At 42.7% G+C, this 25,624-nt stretch overlaps 1 protein-coding gene across 2 annotated transcripts in view; it reads left to right on the plus strand.

Moving 5' to 3' along the window:
* Positions 1–25,624, plus strand: part of LOC128782892 (nipped-B-like protein) — a 158,050-nt gene that overhangs the window by 44,157 nt on the left and 88,269 nt on the right. For both annotated transcript variants that reach the window (XM_053933401.1, XM_053933402.1), the window contains exons 7-8: positions 344–504; positions 7,009–7,102. In XM_053933401.1, the coding sequence (XP_053789376.1) occupies positions 344–504; positions 7,009–7,102 (255 nt within the window). The remainder of the gene's footprint in view (positions 1–343; positions 505–7,008; positions 7,103–25,624) is intronic.

The following is a 25,624-nucleotide window of genomic DNA, read 5'->3' on the forward strand; positions in this document are numbered from 1 at the left end:
TACTATAGGTAGTGAATGCATATTATATAGAGGAAAATAAAGTTTTCTATAACCTATGAGTATGATGCTGACTGTAATTAGGATAGATGTGGAGTGAAGCTTGGCTAATCTGTACATGGAATTTAGGTTTAAGAGTCTCTTGAAAATTTAAAACTTAGATATTAATTTTATTCAAGGTATTTGTGGAAAAAGGATTAATTGAAGAAAGTTGGGATTCTTGTTCCAATCCTAGACCTCTTGCACCCAACTCATTAATATTAGGGCCTTTTCTGTGAGATTTTTTTTAGAGTTAATGATTGTGTGAATATATTGGTATAATTATTTTTATTTTTCTGTATTTCAGCTTCAGTATCCAGTCCCATTGTCACAGCTGGGATGAGAAATCTCCATGAAAATAAAGTTTCAAGTCAATTGTCTGGAAATTCAGCTAATCATCATGCTGATAATTCTAGACATGGCTCAAATGAAGACTATCTACAGATGGTGCACAGGATAAGTAGTGATGTATGTTACCTAGATCAGTTTATGATGATAAAACAAATATTCACTGTGATAAACCAAGTATGTGTTTAGCTGCCTTAAAGGTCAGATATTTTATGAGGATGCTGTTGATGAATAAAACCACTGAAAATATATTTCGGTTTCAGATGTATGCACTCAACTGTGCAACTTTAATGTGCAAGTTTTAAGATTTTTCTAGATCTCTCTCCTTTGGAACAGTTTGTAACACTGATTCTGATGAAAGTATGAAAAGTAAAAAATCTTACTCATGTGAGTTTATTATAAAGAGATGGTAGAGTCTCTCTGCAATTATTGTATCAATATATTGATGTAAACAATACTAGATTCTAAATAGGTTTATAGTTAACGTGTCTTTCTGAAGATTCCCCTAACTGTCAATTAGATGAGACAATTGCATAACCTATTCAGTAATATAGTAGTGTTGTCAAAGGCAAAAATTGCTTTTAGCATTTTTTCTTACAGATCTGTTATGTGCTTTTATGGCCTGGTTTATTTATAATATGTTTTCCTAGTGACTTGAGTTCACGTGGGAGAAATTTTTGCTAAAGTATTGAATATAAGTGAAAAAAAATCAGCAACTTTCTCCCATGGTGTTTTCAACTTCTTCATTTTCTTAATGAGCATTTCATCCTCTGTATGAAGCATGTTGTGACTCTTCTTTACAAGTTTGGCACACAGTCTCTTAACACCTCTTAAGGAGACAGCACTTAAGTTTAATTTTTATTTTTTGCTTTTAGTTGTTTGAACTATGTGGTCTTAGTGATGCCTACAACAGTTACAAAACTTGATCAAAACCTGGTGACAAGCAGGCCGTTTTTTGACCTTTTTTTAAAAGATGTATTTAATTTACCTTATGAAAACTAGGGGCAACTCCTGTCTTCCTAAATTAGCTTGTGGAAGCAAAAAACTGTTGTATTCAACAAGTGTATTGGTAACACCAGACTACCTAAATTCCTTACAGGGATTAGTACACTGGAACTCTAAGAGAGTTATTAGTTTTATTAGTCTTCTCTTTTTAAATGAAAGAATTGCGCTGATGAAAAACTATTAGCTAAGAAGTGATATCTTCAACAAGAGAGTTTTGTAATGAAGGAATCTATCATAATACACAATCTCATCAGGTATTTTTCTCAGTCTCTGCTTCAGCAATGCAAATTCTTCAAAATAAGAAGCTGTTCTTGGCATTAAATGAACATATATCCCCCAACTACTACCTCTCTAGTAGGTCACCCCCAACCTGTGCTGGTACTTGGGGTTATTCCTCCCCAGGTGCAGGACCCTACACTTACCCTTGTTGAACCTCATTAGACTTCTCTCCACCCAATTCTCCAGCCTATCAAGGTCCCCCTGAATGGCAGCACGACCTTCAGGTGTATCAGCCACTCCCCCTAGTTTTGTATCATCAGCACATGCAACTGAAGTGCATCTACACCAATGCATGCAGCATTGGCAACAAACAGGAGGAACTGGAAGCCATGGTGCAGCAGGGAAACTATGACAGTGGCAATCATGGAGACATGGTGGGATGAATTGCATGACTGAAAAGCTGCAATGGATGGCTATAAACTCTTTATAAGGGATCAGCAAGGAAGGAGAGGCTTTAGATACCTCTCGTATGTTAGGGAGTGTTTTGATTGTCTGGAACTTGATGATGGTACCGGTAGGATTGAGTGTTTATGGGTAAGAATCAAGGGGAAGGCCAACAGAGCAGATCTCCTGAAGGGAGTCTCCTATAGACCACCCAGCCAGGATGAAGAAGACAAAATGTTCTCTGAATAGCTGGGAGAAGTCTTGCGATCACTGGCTCTTGTTCTCGTGGGGGACTTCAACTTACCAGATCTATTCTGGAAATAGAGCACAGCAGAGGAAACAGTCCAGGAGGTACCTGGAGTGTGTGGAAGAACTGACACAGCTGGCGAGTGAGCCAATCAGGAGAGGTGCCCCACTGGACCTGCTGTTTGTGAACAGAGAAGGGCTGGTGTGGGATGTGATAACTGGAGGCCATCTTGGGCACAGTGATCATGAAATGATAATTTTCTGTTCTCACAGAAGTAAGCAGGGGGATCAGCAGAACTGCCACCTTGGACTTCCAGAGTGCAGACTGGCCTGTTTGGGAGCCTGGTTGAGAGAGTCACTTGGGAGACAGTCCTGAAGGGCAAAGGGCTCCAGGAAAGCTGGATGTGCTTTAAAAAAGAAATCTGAAAGGAGCAGGAGAGCAGGCCGTCCCCATATGCCAAAAGACGAGCTGGCAGGGAAGACCGGCCTGGCCAAACAGAGAGCTTTGAATGGAACTCAGGGAGAACAAGAGAGTGCATCACCTCCGGAAAAAGAGGCAAGCAGCTCAGTAGGACTACAAGGATGTTGTGAGGTCATGCAGGGAGAAAATTCGAAGGGCCAAAGCCCAGCTAGAACTTCATCTGGCTACGGCTGTAAAAGACAACAAAAAGTGGTTCTACAAATACATCAGCAACAAAAGGAGGGCCAAGCAGAATCTCCATCCTGTACTTGATGTGGAGATAAACATAGTGACAAACGATGAGGAAAAGGCTTTGTATGCTACTTAGACCCCCTCATGTCTATGGGGCTGGATAGGATCCATGCAAGGGTACTAAGGGAGCTGGCAGAAGAGGTCACCAAGACACTGTCCATCATTTACCAGTGGTCCTGGACAACTGAGGAGGTCCCAAGTGACTGGAGGTGCCAGTGTGACAGCCATAAACAAGAAGGGCCGGAAGGAGGATCCGGGGAGCTACAGGCCTGTCAGCCTGACCTCAGTACCTGGGAAGATGGAACGGATCATTTTGAGTGTGATCATGTGGCATGTGCAGGACAACCAGGGGATCAGGCTCAGCCAGCAGGGGTTTAGGAAAGGCAGGTCCTGCTTGACCAACCTGATCTCCTTTTATGACCAGGTGACCCACCTAGTGTGTGAGGGAAAGGCTGTGTGTGTGACTACATGCACTTCAGTAAAGGCTTTGATGCTGTCTCCCAGAGCATTCTGGAAAAGCTGGCAGCCCATGGGTTGAACAGGTGCTCTCTTCACTGGGCTAGGAACTGTCTGGATGGTCAGGCCCAGAGAGTGGTGAAGAATGGAGCTACATCCAGTTGGCAGCCAGACACCAGTGGAGTTCCCCAAAGCTCAGTATGGGGGCCAGTCCTATTTAACATCTTCATTGATGACCTAGACAAGGGGATCAAGTGCAACCTCAGTAAGTTTACAGAGGGCACCAAGTTGGGTGGGAGTGTTGATCTGCTGGAGGACAGGAAGGCTCTGCAGAGGGATCTGGACAGGCTGGAGCAATGGGACAAGGCCAATTGTATGAGGTTCAACAAGGCCAAGTGCCAGGTCCTGCTCTTAGGTCCCAACCCCATGCAGCTCCAGGCTGGGGCAGAGTGGCTGGAAAGCTGCCCACAGGAAAAGGACCTGGGGGTGCTGAGCGACAGCAGCTGAACATGAGCCAGTGTGTGCCCAGGTGGGCAAGAAGGCCAATGGCATCCTGGCTTGGATCAGAAATGGTGTGACCAGCAGGACCAGGGCAGTGATCGTCCCTCTGTACTCGGCACTGGTGAGGCCACACCTCAAGTGCTGTGTCCAGTTCTGGGCCCCTTTCTGCAAGAAAGACATTGCAGTGCTGGAGCGAGTCCAGAGAAGGGCAATGGAGTTGGGGAGGGGTCTGGAGCACCAGGAGTAGCTGAGGGGGCTTGTCCTGGAGAACAGGAGGCTCAGGGATAACCTTCTCACTCTCTACAACTCCCTGAAAGGAGGGAGGGTGGAGCCCGGTGGGAGTTGGGTTCTTCTGGGGAACAAGAGACAGGACAAGAGGAAATGGCCTCAAGTTGTTCCAGGGGAGGTTTAGATTGGATATTAGGGAAAATTTCTTCATGGAAACAGTTGTTAAGCATTGGAACTGACTGCCCAGGGCATTGGTTGAGTCACCATCCTTGGAAGTGTTCAAAAAAATGTGTGGATGTGGCAGTTGGGGACATGGTTGAATGGTCAACATAATGGTGGTGCTGCGTTATTGGTTGGACTTGATGATCTTAAAGATATTTTCCAACCTTAACAATTCTATGAAACTCATTCAAAACTGGCCGACTATGAAAACATAAAGCATTGGTTGGGTTTAATGGGAAAAAGACCAAGGGTAAAAAGTAAGTATACCTTTAAAAACTGATTTTAGTAGCCATCCTGCAGAAAACAGTTTGAACAAGTTGAAGTAATTCAAGTTTTGCATTTATATATGAACAATCACGTTAATCATAATGTTGCACCTTTTTAAAAAACAGTGTTAACATTGGCAGAAATAGTTACGAACAAGGAATATTAAATCATAAAATGTAAAACTGTTTATCTTTTTTCTTAGCTTTAGGATTTTCTTCTTTAGATGTTATGAATGTCTGCAGGATATTGTGTGTTTGCAATATTTGATTCTACTAAATCAGCAAGCATATACTTGAAGGCTCACTGTGCTCATACTCAAGTAAAGGACCATTTTTTGAGAAACCTGAGAATCATAGAATGGCTTGGGTTGAAATGGACCTTAATGACTATCATGTTCCAACCCCCTACCGTGGACAGGGACACCTTCCACTAGACCAGGTTGCTCCAGGCCCCATCCAACCTGGCCTTGAACACTTCTGGGGATGGGGCAGACACAGCTTCTCTGGGCAACTTGTCCCAGGGCCTCACCACACTCATAGGGAAGACTTCCTTCCTAACATCTAATCTAGATCTACCCTCTTTCAGCTTTAAGCCCTTGCTCCTTGTCCTATTGCTACACTCCCTGATAAAGAGTCCTCTGACTGTTACAGGCTCCCTTCAGCTATTGGAAGGCTGCTCTAAGGTCTCCCTGGAGCTTTCTCTTCTCCAGGCTGAAGAGTCCTAATTCTCTCAGCCTTTCCTCATAGCAGAGGTGCTCCTGCCCTCTAATCATCTTGGTGGCCTCTTCTGGACTTGCTTCAGCAGGTCCATGTCCTTCCTGTGCTGGGGACTCCAGAGCTGGAGGCAGTACTGCAGGTGGGGTCTCACCAGAGCAGAGTAGAGGGACAGAATCACTTCCCTTGACCTGCTGGGTTACACTGCTTTTGATGCAGCCCAGGCTGCAGTTGGCTTTCTGGGCTGTATGTGCATGTGAGAACATGCCCAGAATACAAGTTTGTGCTTACATTTCACCATTTGATGAAGTTCTCATCTAGAAAACAGTAAATGAGGACTTCTTCAGTAGCTGACAAATTTTAAGGAATGGCACGTGTGTACCTGAAAGATCATCTACCTAGTTAGTTAGTTCAGTTAATATAATAAAAGACATCTTTGCCTTTGTCCTTGGCAGTCCATGGGTAGAGGACCTCTCCTGTTCTAATAAAAAATATATCTATAAAAGTTACTAAGCTTTTGTTCCCCCCAGTATTTTGGTGGGTTTGAGATTTATTATAATTCAAAGATAATTCATGTTTGAAAAAATAATCTCCTTACTTTCAGTGTATTAAATAAACAAGTAACTGTTACATCAGCAAATTAATTCATTTTGTCTTGCAATAAAAAGCATGTTAGTTTAAGGTATAGTTGTTTTTATTGCATCGAATCAGAATATTAGATTTTTTTATACATGAGGCTTTCTCACCAGGCAACAAGTCTTTTTGCAAGCAGTTAGAAAAATAAGTGTAATTAATAGCACATCATGAGTTTTTGATTCATTTTGCTGTGGGAGGGAAAAAAAATCTAATATAATTGTTTTGTAAATGCCTATGTATGATGAAATTGATGAAATCTGGTTTCTTATGAATTTATATTCTTTGCCTTGTAAGCACTTTCAGTCCATAAATATCAAACTATTTTCTTTATCCTTAAGCAGTGGCTGATCTACTGCTATGTGTGTGGAAATTGGCTGTTTGGCCATTGTCAGAGGGAGTGTGTAGTTGACATCCATGTATCTCAGTTGCCACAATGGTTGTGCTACAGATTTTGTTCAATCCTGATGTGTTTATGTTGGAGGGTATGAATACAAAGTTTTGGTTTGCTTAACTGTAAAAGTAAGATGGCATTCTAATAAACTTTAAGGGTAGGCTAATTTAAAAATGCTCAATTTGTTTAAAAATGAGAAAAATCTACTTATTATACTCAATTTCTTTCAGTTGGTATTGTAGAAAGTTCATATTTCTGTTTTTCAGGTCTTTACTATATGTAACAAAAAACTTCTAAATGAAATCTTAATGTCAACCAAAAGTGCTTTTTTAGCTGGAAGACATACATGGATTTGTTTTTGTGTGCATGTTCTGGTTCTAAATTCTTAAGGCTGATTGTTTTTTATAATTTTGCCTATATAGTAGTCTAATAGCAGTCCAAATGACAAAATTTTTATATAAATAAATATTTTTCTAATATTTTTCTATACTTTTTCATCCAGTCCATTTTATCAGTATATGTACTAATGTCAGTCTTTATTTTATGAAGTGTTCATGATTTTTTTTTTATCATGGTCACTTTAGGATGGCGATCCTTCAGTAAGGAATGCTGCATCTTTTTCCTTGAGGTCACCACAGTCAGTCTGCTCTCCATCTGGAAGTGATGGAACCCTTAAAGGTAATCTAGCAGTCATATATATAAATGTATTTTTTTTTCCAGTTTTAAAACACAGAGTTTAAAGTTAGTTCTCCCAACTTCTGTATTCCAATAGCACTAAAGAGTATGTCATTAATTTTTGGATACAAAATTATTTTGAGCCCTGATTCAGAAGAAATTTCTGAATGTTCAAAAATTGACTAATCATACTTCAAAACAAAGCTCAAATTCATGAAGGACAGAATAATTTTAAATCCTTTCCAATATGAGGATTAAATTCTTTAAAGGAATGGTTTCAGTTGCTCTACATAAGAAATTATTTAAAGGCAGCATTACAAGTATTGAACTCTTAACCAGCTCAAAAGTGTTTTAACATGTAATGCTTTTCTTGATTGCAATCATCAAATTTTATGAACATGAAATTAAAAGTAGTTCAATGAACACAATATATATAGCATAAATTAAGCCTGAAAACCTTAGCTGTGGAGAAGGAATAGGGTAAACTGTGAGTCAGCTGAGAAAATAATTCTTTATGCTAAAATATGTAATGCACACTGCTGTTTTTAATATTCTCCCTAAGAAGCAATGACTGAGATAGATGAGATTAGTAAGGTAGGGGTTTGGGCATATTCTTGTTAATTTAAGTATTCAGTGCTGATGTATTTACATGGCAATAATAAAAAGAAGCAATAGTGTTTTCTTCTCTTTAATCCTGAAACAAAATTAAATCTTTATGGGTGGTCAGATTAGGTGGAGAGGGAGAAGAGGAGATAGGAGAGATTCCAGAGAAGGTGAGGGTATTGGGGTTGTGCAGCCTGGATAAAACAAGTCTTTGAGGGTGGATGTAGATGATGATGATGACAGGGGCACACCTATGGGATGACACACAATGGACAGACAGACCTTAGAGCAGTTTCCTCATACCTATGAGATTATCAGGAAGACCTGAGTCAGGCTTTCCACAGTGTTGTGGAGCAAGGATGAGACACAATGGACTTAGATTAAAATGGGAGGTTCTGACTAGATATAAGAAAAACCTTTTCCACTATCAGGACAGTCAAGCATTGGAAAAGCCCAGAGAATCTGTGCATTTTTCATTCTTGGATGTTTTCAAGACGTGGCTGGATTAGCCCTGCATAACATGGTGCCTTGGTTTAGGAGTGATACTTCCCAATTCAGTGCCCCCACCAAGACTCTCCCAAACTATGTGCCCTTCTCTTGCTCTCCCATTGTCCTCTCCCCCTCCTGCTATGGTGGGTGGTGGGTAGGAGAATTGGAGATACAGAGGGCAAAGATCATGGGTTGAGATAAGAACAATTTACTGGAAACAGCAATGAGATAAGAAAAGGAACAGTGACAGCAACAATACTAATGACAAAGGGTACAAGAAAGGAAATTATTCACATGGAAATCCCCCTATAATAGCAGATGGCTGGATGGCTTCCTCTGCCCCACTTACTCCAGTGGAAGGAGCCCCTTCTCCCCAGAAGACACTCCCTTTCCCCTTGCCCCCAGCAATGATGTGAGGTACTATAGAATAACCTCTGGGTCTTGGCCATGCCCCCTCACAGCTACTGCAAAAATTAACCCTGTCCTGGTCAGAACCAGGACACATGGCCTTGCTCACCCTGCTTTGATCGCAAGGATCAACTAACGGCCTCCTGAGGTTCCTTCTTAACTGAATTATTCTATGATCCTGTGACTGCTAAATGATCACTGTGGTTCATCTTCTGCAGGCATATACTGTGGTAAATAGTGATAGAAGAAATGTGGCTCAAATGCAAGTGAGAAGTAATTGTATAGCATGCCAGCATCAGTATTTTAGGAGGTTTTGTGTTAAAGGACTTGTGAGACTTGTGTAAATGGCAGAGACTAAATGTGGTTGTTTTTCTTTAACTCTTTACACAAAATTGATGTTTGAGCTTATCAGTTTAACAACACTTTGAATCTAAGCTACTTCCACTCAAATATATAATTACCATTGTCACCTAAAACTGGGAAATAAACGTTCAAAACAATTTTTTAATGTTAGGAAGCAAACATTGCTTTATCAGCAGCACTGGATGCATGGGGAATTCTCCTCAAAGCATGCATGTCCAGTAACCTAACAGACCAGGTTATATTCTGAAACTAATATATATTCATCATATGTCTATTACATTTTCATCACATTTCCCAAATACGTGCATACATGCTTGTTATTTCCACAAACATCTTTGTATATGAATAGGGGTCTTTTGAGGGTCTTTGGTGGTCGTTTGGGAACATCCCATTCCTTTAAATTCCCTTTTATGTTCCCCTGATGAATCTTTCCTCCTTGAGAGTATCTCAAATATGTGGTCAGGTCACAATGCACTTCCCTTATCATTCTTTACTCCAGTACTCTCCCTCTGTTCTCAAAACTAAGATATCTGCTAGTACATATTAATCACTGATATAAGTAAACAAGAAAGCATTAGCTGGCATAAGACTTATTAGTCACAGATGTAGGGAGTTAACACAAGGCCACAGGAATCTCTGGCATTTGTACTAAGCACTGTATGGTACAAAACTAAACATTAACCACTAATATAGGGATCACATAGTATTGTGCTAAATTTAAAAGAATTTTCTGACATCTTCCTCCACTGCTGCATAGACTTATTCTTAAAGAAATATAACTTGTTCGGTAACCACTCAGCCAGAAGAATATTTGAATTATTTTTCTGGTTAAAGTTGCTGCTGTTTCAATTGGTTGTCTTGGAACTTGTTTTGAAGGTATACCTTTCATGAATATTTCTGAAAACAACTGATCGTACAATTCAGATTGTAACATTTCAGTATTTGAGAGGCTGAAAAGGTGGAAGAGGAGCTTTTTGATTCACCTGTATGTTAGCTTTACTTTTCTCATTGATAAAGCACACAACTGAAATACTGTTACTAATGGTGCTACCATTTTGACTTCTTCAAGAAATTAATAAACCCTGATTGAGAGAACCAGTTCTTGATGCTGCAAGAATCCTGCCAGATGTGTACTTCCTCTAATCTTGCATTTTAGAAATGTATTGAAGAGGTATAGATAATTAGTGCTATTTAGAATATGTGATCCCTGACAGTGAGGTTTTTTGCCTATAATTTGGAGTGAAAGCGATTGGTTATGCTGATAAGTTTTCCAGTGACAAACAGCAAGTATCTACACTGAGCTTTTTGTTGCTACTATCATTTGTCCTTGAAAGTTTGGTTGACAAATTGCAAACTTTGATAAAGAAAGTTAGCAAAATAACTAACTGTTTGCTTGGGAGGACAAAACAAATGGCCCTAGACGCCAGTCCAGAGAAAAAACACAGGAAGGATGTTATATCTAATCTTTCTTATATAACATAGAAATGTGAGACAATTACTGAAGGTATGTTTACAGACTGCATTTCTGTACTTCTGAGATGGAAGTAGCAAGGACTTCTGGAGACTGTGATTGTACAGCTCTGAATTACTTCGTCATGATGAATGATTACAGTCGCTTTAGGAGGGATAGGAAGGGCAGGTAAGGTTGGGGGAGTGTGGCACTATGTAATAGAGGGACTGAAATGTGTGGAGCTTACAGTTGGCCACGGCATGGTTGAGATCCTCTGGGTAAGAATCAAGGGGCAAACAAATAATGAGGATGTCATTGTGAAAATCTTTTATAGACCTTCTAGCCAGGACTATGACACCGATGAATTATTCTTTGAGGAACACCTCTAAATAAGCCACCCTTGTCCTTATGGGGAACTTGAACTTGCCAGTTGTTAACTGAGAATATCATACAGCTGGTACAAACAAGTCCAGAAGATTGCTAAAACACCTGGATGACAACTTCATGGAACAGGTCCTAAGGGAGCCAACTCGGAAAGACGCCCTCCTTGATCTGCTGCTGGTCAACACAGAATCTCATGAGCAAAGTGGTGATTGGCAGCCATCTTGGCCACAGTGACCATGAAGAGATCAAGTTTAAAATCTCTTGACAGGAGGAAAAGTGCCAGCAAAACCTCAACTCTGGACATGAGGAGAGCAGACTTCAGGCTGCTCAGGGAACTAGTGAGTAAGGTCCCCTGGGAAAAAAAACTTCTGAAGATGCTGGGGTCCATCAGTGCTGGTCATTTTTTAAACATCACTTCCTAAGGGCACAGGAGAAGGAAACTGCCCCATGTTGGAAATCAAGCAGGTGAGGCAGAAAGCCAGGCATAGCTGAACAGTGATCTCTTTGATGTTTAATGCATTCTTTGCCTCCATCTTTGGCTCCTCAAAGAGCTGCTGATGTCACCACGAGGCCTCTCTCAGTGATTTTTGAATGGTCTTGGGAATCTGGAGAGGCCTCAGCTGACTGAAAGCTGGCAAACGTCCCAATTTTAAAGAAGGGCAAGAAGAATGATCCTGGAAACTACAGGCCTGTCAGGCTCACTTGAGTGCCTGGTAGAATTATGGAGGGGAAGAGTAAAGTTGGGACAATGAACTTTAGGAAAGCAAACTTCCAACTCTTCTAGGAGTCAGTCAATAGGAACCCCTGGGAAACTGCCCTCAGGGACAAGGAAGCAGAATAGAGCTGGCAGATGTTGAAGGAAGCCTTCCATATAGCACAAGAGCCAGTGATCCCCAGGAGCAAGAAATTGGGCAAGGAAGGCAAGAGATGGGCATGTCTGAGTAGGGACCTGCTGGTCAAACTAAAGGGTAAGAAGGAAATGCACAGGCCATAGAAACAAGGATAGGTATCCTAGGAAGAGTATAGGGATGCAGTCCAGTTGTGTAGGGATGAGGTCAGGAAGGCCAAGGCAAAGCTGAACTGAACCTGGCAAGAGATGCAAATAACAGGAAGGACTTCTACTGGTCTGTCAGCAGTCAAAGGTGTTACCCCCCCTGATAAACAGTGCTGGAAAACTGTTAAGAATGGACAAGGAGAAGGCTGAGGTACTCTACAATTTTTTTTGCCTCAGTCTTCAATGCTAGCCTCTCTTCCCACACCTGTCAAATGGATGGACAGCAGGATGGGGACTGGGGGAGAAAAGTCCCTTCCACTTTAAGATCAGGCTCATGACCATCTGAGGAACCTGAATGTACATAAGTCTATGGGACCCAATGAGATGCATCCCAGAGTCCTGAGGGAATTGGCTGATGTAGTTGCCAAGCCATTCTCCATGATATTTGAAAAGGCATGGCAGTCAGGTGAAGTCCCAGGTGACTGGAAAAAGAGAAATATTGTCCCCATCTTTAAAGGGTAGAAAGGAGGACCCTGGGAACCACCTCCCTGTCAGCCTCACCCCTGTGCCTGGGAAGATCATGAAACAGACTCTCCGGGAAGCTCTGCTAAGGCACATGGAAGACAGGGAGGTGATTTGGGACAGCCAGCACAACTTCACCAAGGGCAAGTCCTGCCTGACCAACCCAGTGGCTTCCTCTGATGGAGTGACTACATCAGTGGACAAGGAAAGGGCTACAGATGTCCTTTCTGTGGACTTCTGTAAAGCCTTTGATATGGAGCCCCACAACATCTTTCTCTCTGAATTGGAGACAGATGGATTTGATGGATGGACTCTTCAGGGGAGAAGGAATTGGTTGGATGGTCGCATCCAGAGGGTTGTAGTCAACAGCTCTGAGGCTCAATGGACATCAGTGACCAGTGGCGTCCCTCAGGGGTCTGTATTGGGACCAGTGTTATCTTCATTAATGACACAAAGGGATCGAGGGCACCCTCAGCAGGTTTGCAGATGACACCAAGCTGAGTGGTGCAGGTGACTCACCTGAAGGATAGGACCATCCAGAGGGACCTGGACAAGCTCGAGGAGTGGCCCATTGGAATCTCATGAGGTTTAACAAGACCAAGTGCTGATGCTGCACCTGGGTCGGGGCAATCCCCAGGATCAATCCTGGCTGGGGGATGAACAGATTAAGAATCGCAGAATCACTAGGTTGGAAGAGACCTTTAAGATCATTGAGTCCAACCCATGCCCTAACACCTCAACTAAACCATGGCACTGAGTGCCACACACAATCTTTTTTTTGAACACATCCAGGGATGGTGACTCCACCACCTCCCTGGGCAGACAATTCCGGTGCTTTATCACTCTTTCAGTAAAAAACTTTTTCCTAACATCCAACCTATATTTCCCTTGGCGTGGCTTAAGACTCTGTCCTCTTGTTCTGTCAGTTGCTGCCTGGAGAAAGAGACCAACCCCCACCTGACTACAACCACCTTTCAGGCAGTTGTAGGGAGTGAAGAGCAGCCCTGGGGAGAGAGACTTGGGGGTGCTGGTTGGTGAGAGGCTGGACATGCCCTGTCCATGTGCACTGGCACCCAGAAACCCCCTGTGTGCTGGGCTGTACCCAAAGAGGAGTGGCCAGCAGGTTGAGGGAGGTGATTCTGTCCCTCTACTCTGCTCTGGTGAGACCCAACCTGTGGTGCTGCCTCCAGCTCTGGGGTCCCCAGCATAGGAAGGACATAGACCTGTTGGAGCAAGTCCAGAGGAGGCCACCAAGATGATTAGAGGGCAGGAGCACCTCTGCTATGAGGAAAGGCTGAGAGAGTTGGGACTGTTGGAATGGGCCCTGAGTAACCTGATCTAGTGGAAGGTGTCCCAAAAAGATATGATGTTGTAAAGACTAGATGTCCATGAGCAAGGCCAACAAAGGGAACCTGCAGCAGCAGTGCATGGTAGTTACCGTAAAAGGAAATTTTGAGTGATCATAGTGGGTGACTCTGTTACAGGGCACTGTTATAGGGCCCCATCTGCCAGCCTGATAGAGCTGGGAGAGGTATGCTGCCTACTGGGGGCTGATATCCATGATGTTGCCAAGAGTGCCCCAACTTGTCAAGAGTACAGACAACCTGCTATTACTTTTTCATGTGGGTACAAATGATGCTGCAAGCCAAAAAGTAGGTAGTATCAAGGAAGACTATAAAGCCTTGGTGAGGCAGGTGAAAAACATCCGTGCCCAAGTCATCTTCTGATCTATCCTACTGGTCAGAGAAATGGGGATTGCCAGAAGCAGACACATAGTGCAGATCAGTCTGGCTCTGTGGCTGGTGCCATCAAGAAGGTTTTGGCTTTTATGATAGTGGGTTGTGCTTTAATGATTGCAGCCTGTTAGGGAGGGATGGGATCCACCTGTCTTAAAAGAGCAAGAGAAGTTTTGGCAGCAGGTTGGCCAATTTGGTGAGATGGCCTTTAAACCAAAGGACTTGGGGATATGGTCCAAAGTGTCAATACTCATGCCATTGCTTCCTCCTGGGGAGTAGGTCATACCAGGCATTGCAGTGAATGATGTTCCTTGACTGCCCCTCAAGGTAAGGATCAAAGGAAAAACCACATTGAAGGTGGTTATGGTTATGGTGAATCCTCTTATACCCCTTCTAGGGAACCTGCATGCCTGATTGCCTCTCTGAAATGTCTGTATACAAACACATGCAGCATGGGTAATAAACAGGAAGAACTGGAAATCTATGTGCGGTTGCAGGGCCATGATCTCATTGCAATGACAGAGGCATGGTGGGACAGTTCACGTGACTGGAATGTTGTGGATGGGTATGTACTTTTTAGAAAGGACAGGTCAGAGAAGCAAGGTGGTGGAGTTGAACTTTATGTGAGAGAGCAACTGGAATGTATTGAGTTCTACCCAGGGACAGATGAACAAGGTGAGAGTTTATGGGTGAGAATTAAGGGACAGGCTGATATAGGTGACACTGTTGCAGGTGTTTACTACAAGCAACCTGATCAGGAGGAGGAGGAAGTTGTTTAGGCTTTCTATGGGCAACTGGAAATAGCCTCACACTCACAGGCCCTGGTTCTCCCAGGGAACTTAAATCACTCTGATATTTGTTGGAGAGTCAACATGGCCTAGTACACACAGTCCAGGAAGTTCCTGCAGATCATTGATGATAACTTTTTGATGCAAGTGGTGGAGGAGCCAACAAGGAAAGGTGTGTTGCTGGACCTTGTACTTACAAACCAGGAGGGACTGGTTGAAGACATGAAGGTTGGGGGCAGCCTTGGCTTTAGTGACCATGAGATGGTGGAACTCAGGATTCTGCGTGAGGGAAGAAAAACAGCAGGACTAGAACCTTAAACTTTAGGAGAGCCAATGTCAGCCTCTTTAGGGACCTGCTTAGAGGAATCCCATGGGATGGGGCTCTAGAAGAGAAGGGAGTTCAAGAGAGCTGGTCAGTATTTAAGCACTGCTTCATCCAAGATGAAGACCAATGTACCCCCATGAGCAAGAAATCAGGGAAAGGGGGCAGATGAGCAGGGAGCTTCTAGCAAATCTCAAACACAAGAAAGAAATTTTTGGGATGTGGAAAAAGGGACAGGCCATGTGGGAGGACTATAGGAATGTTGTCAGGGTATGCAGGGATACAACAAGGAAAGCCAAGGCCCACTTGGAATTGAGTTTAGCAAAGGACATCAAGGATAAAAAGAAGAGCTTCTACAAGTATATCAGCAGCAAAAGGAAGATTAGGGAAAATGTGGGGCCTCTGCTGAATCCAATGGGTGTCCTGGTAATGGAAGATACAGAGAAGGCGGAATTACTGAATGCCTTCTTTGCCTTAGTCTTCACTGCTGAGGATGACTCTCAGGAGTCGCAGACCTCAGAGGTAAGAGAGGAAGGCCAGAGAAAGGAAACTTCCCCTGGTCGTAGAGGGTTGTATTAGAGACTGGCTAAATAGACTCAACACCCATAAATCCATGAGCCCATGATGCACCTATGGGTGATGAGGGAGCTGGCAGATGTTGTTACTGTTGTTACTCTGTGGTTCTCCATCATCTTTGAAAAAGTTGTGGAAAATGAGAGAGGTGCCTAATGATTGGAGGAAGGCCAATGTTACTCCCATCTTCAAAAAGGGCAAGAAGGAGGACCCAAGAAACTACTAGCCAGTCAGCCTCCCCCGCATCCCTGGAAAGGTGATTGAACAGGTCATTCTGGAGGTCATCAACAAGCCTGTAGAAGAAAAGGAGGTCATTATGAGTAATTAGCATGGATTCACCAAGGGGAAATCAAGCTTGACCAATTCAATAGCCTTCTGTGATGGTGTGGCAGGATGGGTCGATGAGGGGAGAGCAGTGGATGTTGTCTACCTCAACTTCATCAAGGCTTTTGACACTATCTTCCATAACATCCTTGTAGGTAAGCTCAGGAAATGTGGGTTGGATGAATGGATAGTGTAGTGGTTTGACCTTGGCTGGGCACCAGGTACCCATCAAACTGTTCTATCACTCCCCAGTGGGACAAAGGCAAGGAAATAAGATGGAGAACAACTTGTAGGTTGAGATAAGTCAGTTTACTAAAGCAAAAAAAGGAAAAGCAAAAGTTTGTGTGTGCATAAGCAAAGGGAAAAGTTAATCTCTACTTCCCCATCAGTGAACAATGTTCAGACACATCCCAGGAAGCAGGGCTTCAGCACACATAGTGGTTGCTCTGGAAGGCAAACACTGTAGAATAAAGAATGTCCCTCTGTTCCTCTTCTCTCCCTTAGGTTTTATATCTGAGCTGATGTCACATGGTATGGAATATCCCTTTGGTTAATTTGGGTCAGCTGGCCTGGTTGTGTCCCCTCCCAGGATCTTGCTCACTCCCAGCCCCTTGATGGGGGCGGGGGGGGGGAATGTTGAGGGACAACACTGATGCTGTGCCAGTGCTGCTCAGTAGCAGCCAAAACACTGGTGTGTTCTCAACACCTTTCCAGCTTCCAATGCAAAGCACAGCACTGTGAAGGCTGCTAAGAGAAAATGAACTCTATCTCAGTCAGACCCAATACAGACAGTGAGGTTAATCAAGAACTGGCTGACTGGCAGAGCTCAGAGGGTTGTGATCAGCATGGCAGAATCCAGTTGGAGGCCTGTAGTCAACGGTGTTCCCCAGGGATCAATACTGGGTCCAATATTATCCAGCTTGTTTATCAGCGACCTGGGCAATGGGATAGAACGTACCCTCGGCAAGTTTGCTGTTGATACAAAACTGGGGAGAGTAGCTGATACACCTGAAGGCTGTGCTGCTATTCAGTGGGGCCTTGATAGGCTGGAGAGTTGGGCAGAGAGAAGCCTAATGAGGTTCAACAAGGGCAAGTGTAGGGTCCTGAACCTGGGGAGGAATAACCCCAAGTACCAGCACAGGTTGGGGGCTGATCTACCAGAGAGCAGCTCTGCAGAGAAGGACCTGGGAGTCTTGGTGGATGACAAGTTGAATATGAGCTGGTAGTCCAACCTGGGGCCAGGAGGGCCAATGGTATCATGGGGTGCATTGGGAAGAGTGTGGCTAGCAGCTCTGGGAGGTGATCCTCCCCTTCTACTTGGCCCTAGTGAGGTCACATCTGGAGTGCTTGTGTCCAGTTCTGGGCTTTTCAGTACAAGAAAACAAGGAGCTCCTGGAGAGGGTCCAGTGGAGGGTTACAAAGATGATGAGGGATCTGGAGCATCTCTGATGAGGAGAGACTTCAGGAGCTAGGCCTGGTTAGTCTGGAGAAGAGAAGACTGAGAGGGGATCTCATTATTGCATATAAATATCTCAAAGGTAGGCATTAAGAGGATGGTGCCAGACTCTTTTCAGTGGTGCCCAGTGACAGGATGGGGAGCAATGGCCATAAACTAAAACACAAGAAGTTCCACCTCAATATGCAGAAGAACTTTCCATTGAGAGTGGCAGAGCACTGGAACAGACTGCCTGGGGAGGTCATGGAGTCTCCCTCTCTGGAGGCATTCCAAACCCATCTGGATGTGTTCCTGTGTCACCTGCTCCAGGTGACCCTGCCTTGGCAGGGGGGTTGGACTGGATGATCTCCAGAGGTCCCTCCTAACCCTAATGATGCTGTGATTCTGTGAAAGACCCTGGGGGCAAAACTAATGAGGAGTAGCTGAGGTCACTTGGTTTATTCAGTGTGGAGGAGACTGAGGGGAGACCTCGTTGCAGTCTACAGCTTCCTTCTGAGAAGAAGAGGAGGGGCAGCTCTGATCTCTTCTCTTTGGTGACCAGTGACAGGACCTGAGGGAATGGCTGTGGCTGTGTCAGGAGGGTTAGGCTGGATATTAGGAAAAGGTTCTTCACATGGAGGGTGGTTAGGCACTGGACCAGGCTCTCCAGGGCAGTGGTCACAGCCCCAAGGCTGCCAGAGCTCAAGGAGTGTTTGGATGATGCTCTCAGGCACAGGGTGGGATTGTTGGGGTGTCCTGTGCAGGACCAGGAGTTGGACTCAATGATCCTTGTGGGTCTCTTCCAACTCAGGACATTTTATGGATGAGACCTGTCTGATTAACAGAATCTGAAAGAGGAAGTTTTGTTTGCAACTCGGGCAATTATTTGAGAGATGACAGAAGGTATATTTTTTGTTTTGGTTGGTTATTTACTTACTCAACGGAGTAAAATTTCCCTGCTACAGAATTTTTTCCCTGACTTCTGTTCCAGTAAAGGTACCAGAGCAGCTGAAGTTTTATCCAAAAGTTCTTGGCTGGACTTTATCCTTTCTTTGTTATGAATTGTTATATTTTTAGATATGCAAACAGAATAGTTGCTCTGTTTTCTTGCTATCATCTCCTTTCATAAAAAAAAATATTCTATAAATTCCTCTACAAGAAGTTAACATGCATTTTACTTCTGTTGAGCTCATAAAATATTTTGTGGTCTCCATTACCCTAGACCGATTACTTATCAAAATCCTTTATTCATTTGCTCTACTTTCCCAATACTCTGGAATATTGGAATTTTTTTTTAGCCTAAGACAACTTCTAAAGATCTATATGGAGAAAAGTCTTCCACAATATTTTTAGTCCATTGCTTTCCAAAGAGAAGAATTCATATATTTACCATCCTGTTTCCATATATTTCTTCTAGGAAAACATCTGTAAGAAATAGTAACAACCCTTATGAAATTATATGATTTTGTACTCTGCCGGAACCTTCCCCCAGATTGGGGTGACTCCGGGTGGTGGTAAAGTCTCTCCTCCAACCCGTGCCTTCAAAGAAAGACTCAGTAGTCTTCAGTCGTCTGGTCTCAAGGCAGTTTATTGCATGTTATCTCAAGGCACACAGACTCCCTGACATTGTCCCTGATTCCTTCTCCCTCTGCGTCTCTCTCTGCGTCTCTCTTCGTCTTCTTCTCTGTCTCCGTCTCTGTCCCTGTCTCTGTCTCTCGAGGGGCTGGTGCCATCTTTTATATCACACATTACGTATTAGGTGTTTATAGTTTTTCCCCAATGCCTATTACCTATGTTGAACAGTGACTTTCTACTCTAAACCAATCTGTGAGTGCCAACACCACCAAGAACATGGGGAATAGGAAGAAGAAAGAAGGAGGACAGGGCACGCCCAAATCCCTCCATCTTAGAACCTCTGACCCCCATGTACAAAACTCAGACCCCTCTGTACAAGGCCTAAAACCCCCCTGTACAGCACTCAAAAATCCTACCTTTCACTTTGTGACTACTTCTATTATAATATCTAAACTTTTGTGATTTCTTGTTCTTCCTGCAGGGTTGGTAAATTGTTCCATGGGTCAGACTCAAGACCACAGGGGTTCCTGGCCACCTGCCAGGGTCTCAGAGGCTTCTGCCCTGGGCCCGGAACATCCAAGAGTGTCTGAGGGACACCTTGGGTTCCGACAGTACTCTTTTCCAGAAATAAGTTGTATTTCTTCCAGAAATTATTAATAAGTACTTTATTATTTTCTGAATAATTTGGAAAGATTGATTTTATTTTCTTAGGTATTTATAAGAACTCTCCATGGAGATTTCTCTACACTTGGTCCTTGCATGTATAGTGGTTGGCAAGAAGAATTAGCAACCTTCTCAAATCTGTAGTACAGACTTCAGTGCTCTCAGAGGTACTTGTTAAGAAAAATTAACATCTCACTCTCTGTCATTCAGAACAAAGGTGGAAGAAATTTATTCAAAGATATTTTCTTACAGGGCCAAAATAAGCATTCATTCTTGTTTCTTTCTTTAAGTCATAACATTTTTTATGCAAGGATGCTTCTGAATGCAGCAGTTTTAAGCTGGAACAGCCAAAGCTGAGTTTTTTCATGAGACATTTAAAACTCTGGAGAAAGTGGTGGGACCCTTCCCTGAAAAATATTCAGAGAGTGTATGGAAAGTAAATATAATATGTCCTGAAAAACCTCACAAATGTATGTTGTTCTTTGTCTCATATGCTATCCCTTTAAATTTGAATTTCAAGTTATGCTCTTTGAAAATAAATGTCAATATAGTCTGTTATCAAAATAAGTAATAATTTCTTTATATCTAGTACAATAGTTAGGAAGATTTCCAGAGAAAGATTCTGTGATTTTAGAAAATACATCAGTAAAGGGCTTGGGGGCTTCCCATCTTCTTAATCTCACGTTGGATGAGATGTACCAGTATCACTCTGAATAACTTCCATATAATTTTTTTTGTTAAAATGTCAGTAATGGAGTTTCCTTACTCTTGCCATGAAACCTGTTCAAATTCTTAGTGCTACAAAGGTTTTCCTCTAATGCTTAGCCTAAATAATTTTGTTGCAGTTAGGCATGACACTTCTTAACTTCTTTCCAATGGGAAAGGACAAACAATTAACATAGATTTTTTTTATTTTTAGCAATCATTTACATATCAAATGTTATTGTGTCTTGCAACTATCTAATCTTCTACAAACTGAACAGCACCATTTCTTTCTATCATCTTTGTATAAGTAGTAATTTCTGAGCTTTTGTTTTTGATGTTTTTTTATGTGAATTCTAATTGGTCTGCATTTGTCTTGATGTTGTACCACCCTAAGTCATAGATACAACTCTATTTAAAGACTCAGAAGGACGAGTAGTCAGAAAAGTACTGTAGATGATGTTGTATACTAGTGTCATATGAATATAGCTGCTCCTTTGGTGATAATTTAGATTCGTGTTGCAAGCTGTTATAAACATTGCTGTCTTTCTGTAGAGTTTACCTCTCTTCTCATGTTGTTACAGTTGCTCTTTCTCAGATAAATAAAAAGTTTGTGTTGCTTCTTACAGAATTTCTTTTGTTTAAAAAGATTATTCCACTTACTCAAGAAAAGTGTAAATTTTGATTCTGTTTTTAAAAGCAGTTGTGGGCCTCAAACACTCAACACCAAAAGCTCATTATGATCATTAGATTAATAAAATAATTATGTTACATAAAAAGTTGTTAATGACAAATACTTTATGGTATTATTCTTAAGGCAGTGCTCTGGAAAGCTGCTTTTGTTCACCCCTGTTCTGTACATCCATTTTTACCAAGAACAACTGATATTTTGAAAGTTTTACAATAGGGTATACTGCAGTCTTGCAGTATTTTTGTCTAGAGCATACTTCTACAGCTTGTTAGTGAAATTGTTATGAGAAGCTATATAGAAAGTCATTAAAAATTTGAAACATGACACTCAGTTTGTAATCCACAAGACATTGCTCTATGGAATAAAATTGTTTTGATTTGGTGGTACTTATTCTTAACAAATTCACTTTGGAATGTTGCCTCTTTATTATCTCAATCCTTATAGTAAAATATTTTTTCTAGTATGTACTGAAATCATACAGACAATATGTAATACTGTGGGCAGCACTTTACCATCCTTTTGAAGGAACTGTATTTCACTTTTTGAATCTGCTGTGGAGTCACAAATTCTGAATGTTATTATTATCAGTTCTGAGACTGATTTAGCCAGGGTTCCAGGGTGAATTTGTCTGATCTCATTTCCATGAAAACACTCAGTTTATATGAAGGTGGTAAATAGGATTGTATTAAATTTTTAAAAACCAAAACAACATGTACACATTGTAGCTCGAAGTCTCTTAAATTTATTTAGCAGTAGTGTGTGTATGTTTCTTAGGATCTGTCATCACCTCAATTTTATCCAACACACCAACCATCCATGAGTGCAATATGTATATTCTAGTCTTTTTCTTTTCCAGTTTCTGTGCTGGACCTTGCACTTAGCCTTGTTGACTTTCATAAGGTTCCTACAAGCCCACCTTTCAAGCCTCTCCTGGTCCCTCTGAATGGCATTCCTTCCCTCCAGTGTGTCAACTGCACCACACAGCTCCATGTCATCAGTGAACTTGCTGAAGGTGCCCTTGATCCCACTGTCCATGTCAGCAGAAAAGACATTAAACAGTGCTGGTCCCAATACTGACCCCTGAGGAAGGTCACTTGTCACCGGTCTCCACTTAGATATTGAGCTGTTGACCACAACTCTTTGAGTGTGACCATCCAGCCAGTTCTTTATGCACTGAGTGGTCCATTTGTCAAATCGATGTCTGCAGTTTAGAGACAAGGATGTTGTGTGAGACAGTGTCAAATGCTTTGCAGAATTCCAGGTAGATGGCATCAGTCACCCTGCCCTCATCCACCACTGCTGTAGCCCTGTCATAGAAGGTCACCAAATTTGTCAGGCATGATTTGCCCTTAGTGAAGCCATGTTGGCTGTCACCAGTCACCTCCTTATTTTCCATGTGCCTTAGCATAGTTTCCAGGAGGATCTGCTCCATGATCTTGCCAAACACTGAGGTGAGACTGACTGGCCTGTAGTTCCCTGGGTCTTCTGCTTTTCCATTTTAAAAATGGGGGTTATGTTTCCCCTTTTCCTGGCAGTGGGACCTTCACTGGACTGAGATGACTTTTCAAATAGGATGGATAGTGACTTAGCCACTTTCTTTGCCAGTTCCCTCAGGACCCTTGGATATATCTCATCAGGTCCCATGGACTTGTGCATCTTCAGGTTCCTTAGGTAGTCTTGAACCTGATCTTCTCCTACAGTGGGTGGTTCTTCATTCTCCTAGTCCCTGCCTTTACCTTTTTGCAACTCAGGCAGTGTGGCTGGAGCACTTGCTAGTGAAAACTGAGGCAAAAAAGTAATTGAGTACCTCAGCCTTTTACACATTCTGTGTAAGCAGGTGTCCTGTTTCCTTCTGGAAAGGGCCCATATTTCTGTAGTCTTCCTTTTATCACCAATGTACCTTTAGAACCTTTTCTTGTTGCCCTTGATGTCCCTGGCCAGGTTTAATTCTCTCAGGGCTTTGGCTCTCCTAACCTGATCCCTGGATGCTCAATCTCTCTGTCTTCCTCCCAGGCTACTTGTCCCTGTTTCCACCCTCTGTCGGCTTCTTTTTTGTGTTTGAGTTTGTCCAGGAGCTCCTTGTTCATCTATGCAGGTGTCTTCTGGCATTTTTGCCTGACATCCTCTTTATTGGGATGCATCACTCCAGAGCTTGGAAGAGGTGATCCTTGAATAACAACCAGCTTTCATGAGCTTCTTGTCCCTTCAGAGCTTTATCCCATGGTCCTCTATGAAGGAGCTCCCTGAAGTGACCAAAGTCTGCTTTCCTGAAATCCAGGGCAGTGAGCTTGTTGTGTGCCCTCCTTGCTGCCCTAAGGATCTTGAACCCTACCATTGAGCTTCACATTCCCTACCAGCCCCTCCTTGTTGTTGAGAGCAAGGTCCAGCATAGCACCTCTCCTTGTTGGCTCCTCTGTCACTTGGAGGAGGAAGTTGTCATCAACACATTCCTGGAACCTCCTGGATTGCCTGTGCCCTGTTGTGTTGTCCCTCCAGCAGATGTCAGGGTGGTTGAAGTCTCCCATGAGCACCAGTGCTTGTGAATATGAAGCTGCTCCTATCTGTCTGTAGAGGGCCTCATTGGCTCAGTCTTTGTGGTCAGGTGGCCTGTAGCAGACCCCCACTATAAAATCACCTGTCCCTGTCCTCCCTTCAACCCTGACCCATAAGCTCTCCGTCAGCTCCTCATCCATCTTTGGGCCGAGCTCCGTACATTCTAGGTGGTCATTCACATAGAGGGCAACACTGCCTCCTTGTCTTCCCTGTCCGTCCTTCCTGATACAGGCTAAAGAGCCTGTATCCTTCCATTCCAGCATTCCAGTCATAGGAGTCATCCCACCATGTTTTCATGATGCCAGTAAGATTGTAGGTGTGTGCACGTCTCTCATTCTTCCTGTTTATTCCCCATGCTGTGTGTGTTTGCATAGAGGTGTTTAAGTTGGGCCTGAGACTTGGACGGCTGCATGTTTTTGTTTGTGTTGCGACATCCTTTCTGGCGACTGCAGAGGGCATGAGTTCCCACTGAGTGGTTACCCATACCCAGGCTCCTCCTGAGAGGGCATTTGACCACCACTTGAGCTCTGGAGCTAGTAGGGGGACTGAGCCCTTCCTGCGCATCCTGCCGTGCAAACTGCTGTGCCCCGCCCTGTTTGCCCACCCTGTTCCCAGGGCTCCCTGGAGCTGTGTGAATATGCCGAAGTTGTGGCTCCTGCTGTCGCCACTTACCGTGCCTTCTGACTTCCTCAAGTCTACACAAAGATAAAAAAAAAAACCACCTTATCTGTTGATGCAGTGTTATTTTTCAGCATGAGAAATACCAAATGAACACAATTAATAACAATCTTGTCAAATTTACTTAAATGTTTTTGACAAGGGAGACTCAAATGTCTCCTTTATTTGAAGTGCAGCTGTGAAAAACAGTAAATGTTCTATTGCTGCAACTTCTTAAGTATTTATTTAGGAAATAAATCAAGAGTAAGATGTCAATAAGATCTCGAAAAAGTTTTGAGTTGCCTCTAATATTTGTAGAAACAAAAATGCAGCCTGTATTTCCAGTGAGTGGTAGTCATTGCCTTAAAAAAAATTAATAGCAAACAGTTTCTGCTGTACAGTATACTGAGATGATGTAAATTATTGTCTAAAGAGACAGTAATTACAAGTGTGTGTGTGTGGAGGGGACATCACAAGAATAGGAATCTCTGGTTGAAGGCAAGTGAGAGATCTTCACAGGGTGTAGCCAGGTCTTCAGTACTAGTGATTGAGTGTGGTATCTAATCTGAAGAGGGGAAATTGAGTAGTGAAAAGATCTTGGGAATCAGGATGAGACAAAACAGGGCTTCCCAAAATTGTGGATTTAATTGGCATAATATGGAGTTGTTGCTGATGGTCAAGAAAAAGGGTAAGATAAATCCATTTCATACCCTGCGCTCTACATACAGAAGTTATAGGACTTTGACAGAACATACTAGGGAGAGAAAATAAGCATAGTAGTCTATGCAAAGAATTAATCGGTAACGGCACACCTTTTATATGAATTGAAGCTTTGCTAGAAGTATCCATTCTCCTTTTCATTTACAGGTCAGTACATTGCTTAATAATTCTTAATATTTCTTAAAATATATGATAGAAATTTGAGCTTCAGAATAAAGCTACTTTCTTGTTTAGTGGTATATCTTGAATAAAGCACATGGGGACTTGTATTTCAATTAGTTTTTGAGTGTTGTTAGAAGTATTGACTTATGATGACCTAAAACAGAATGACTAATAATAATCTCAGGCACTGCTTTCTGAAGATCAGTATTCCTCAGTGGATGAATGAGATTGGAGAAATGTTTGCATTGTTTAACAAGAGGAGGCTGGCCCTATTGGTCCAGGCAATAAGCTCTTTTTTTTTTTTTTTTCATACCAGTACTCCTTTTTAAGCCAAAAACTATAGCTCAGTTATAAATGAGACATGTTTAAAAGTTTCTCTGTTTTTCAAAGCTTTTTCTGGACTAACAGTTA

Source organism: Vidua chalybeata (assembly GCF_026979565.1).
Source record: "Vidua chalybeata isolate OUT-0048 chromosome W unlocalized genomic scaffold, bVidCha1 merged haplotype SUPER_W_unloc_4, whole genome shotgun sequence".
NCBI classification, from domain to species: Eukaryota; Metazoa; Chordata; class Aves; order Passeriformes; family Viduidae; genus Vidua; species Vidua chalybeata.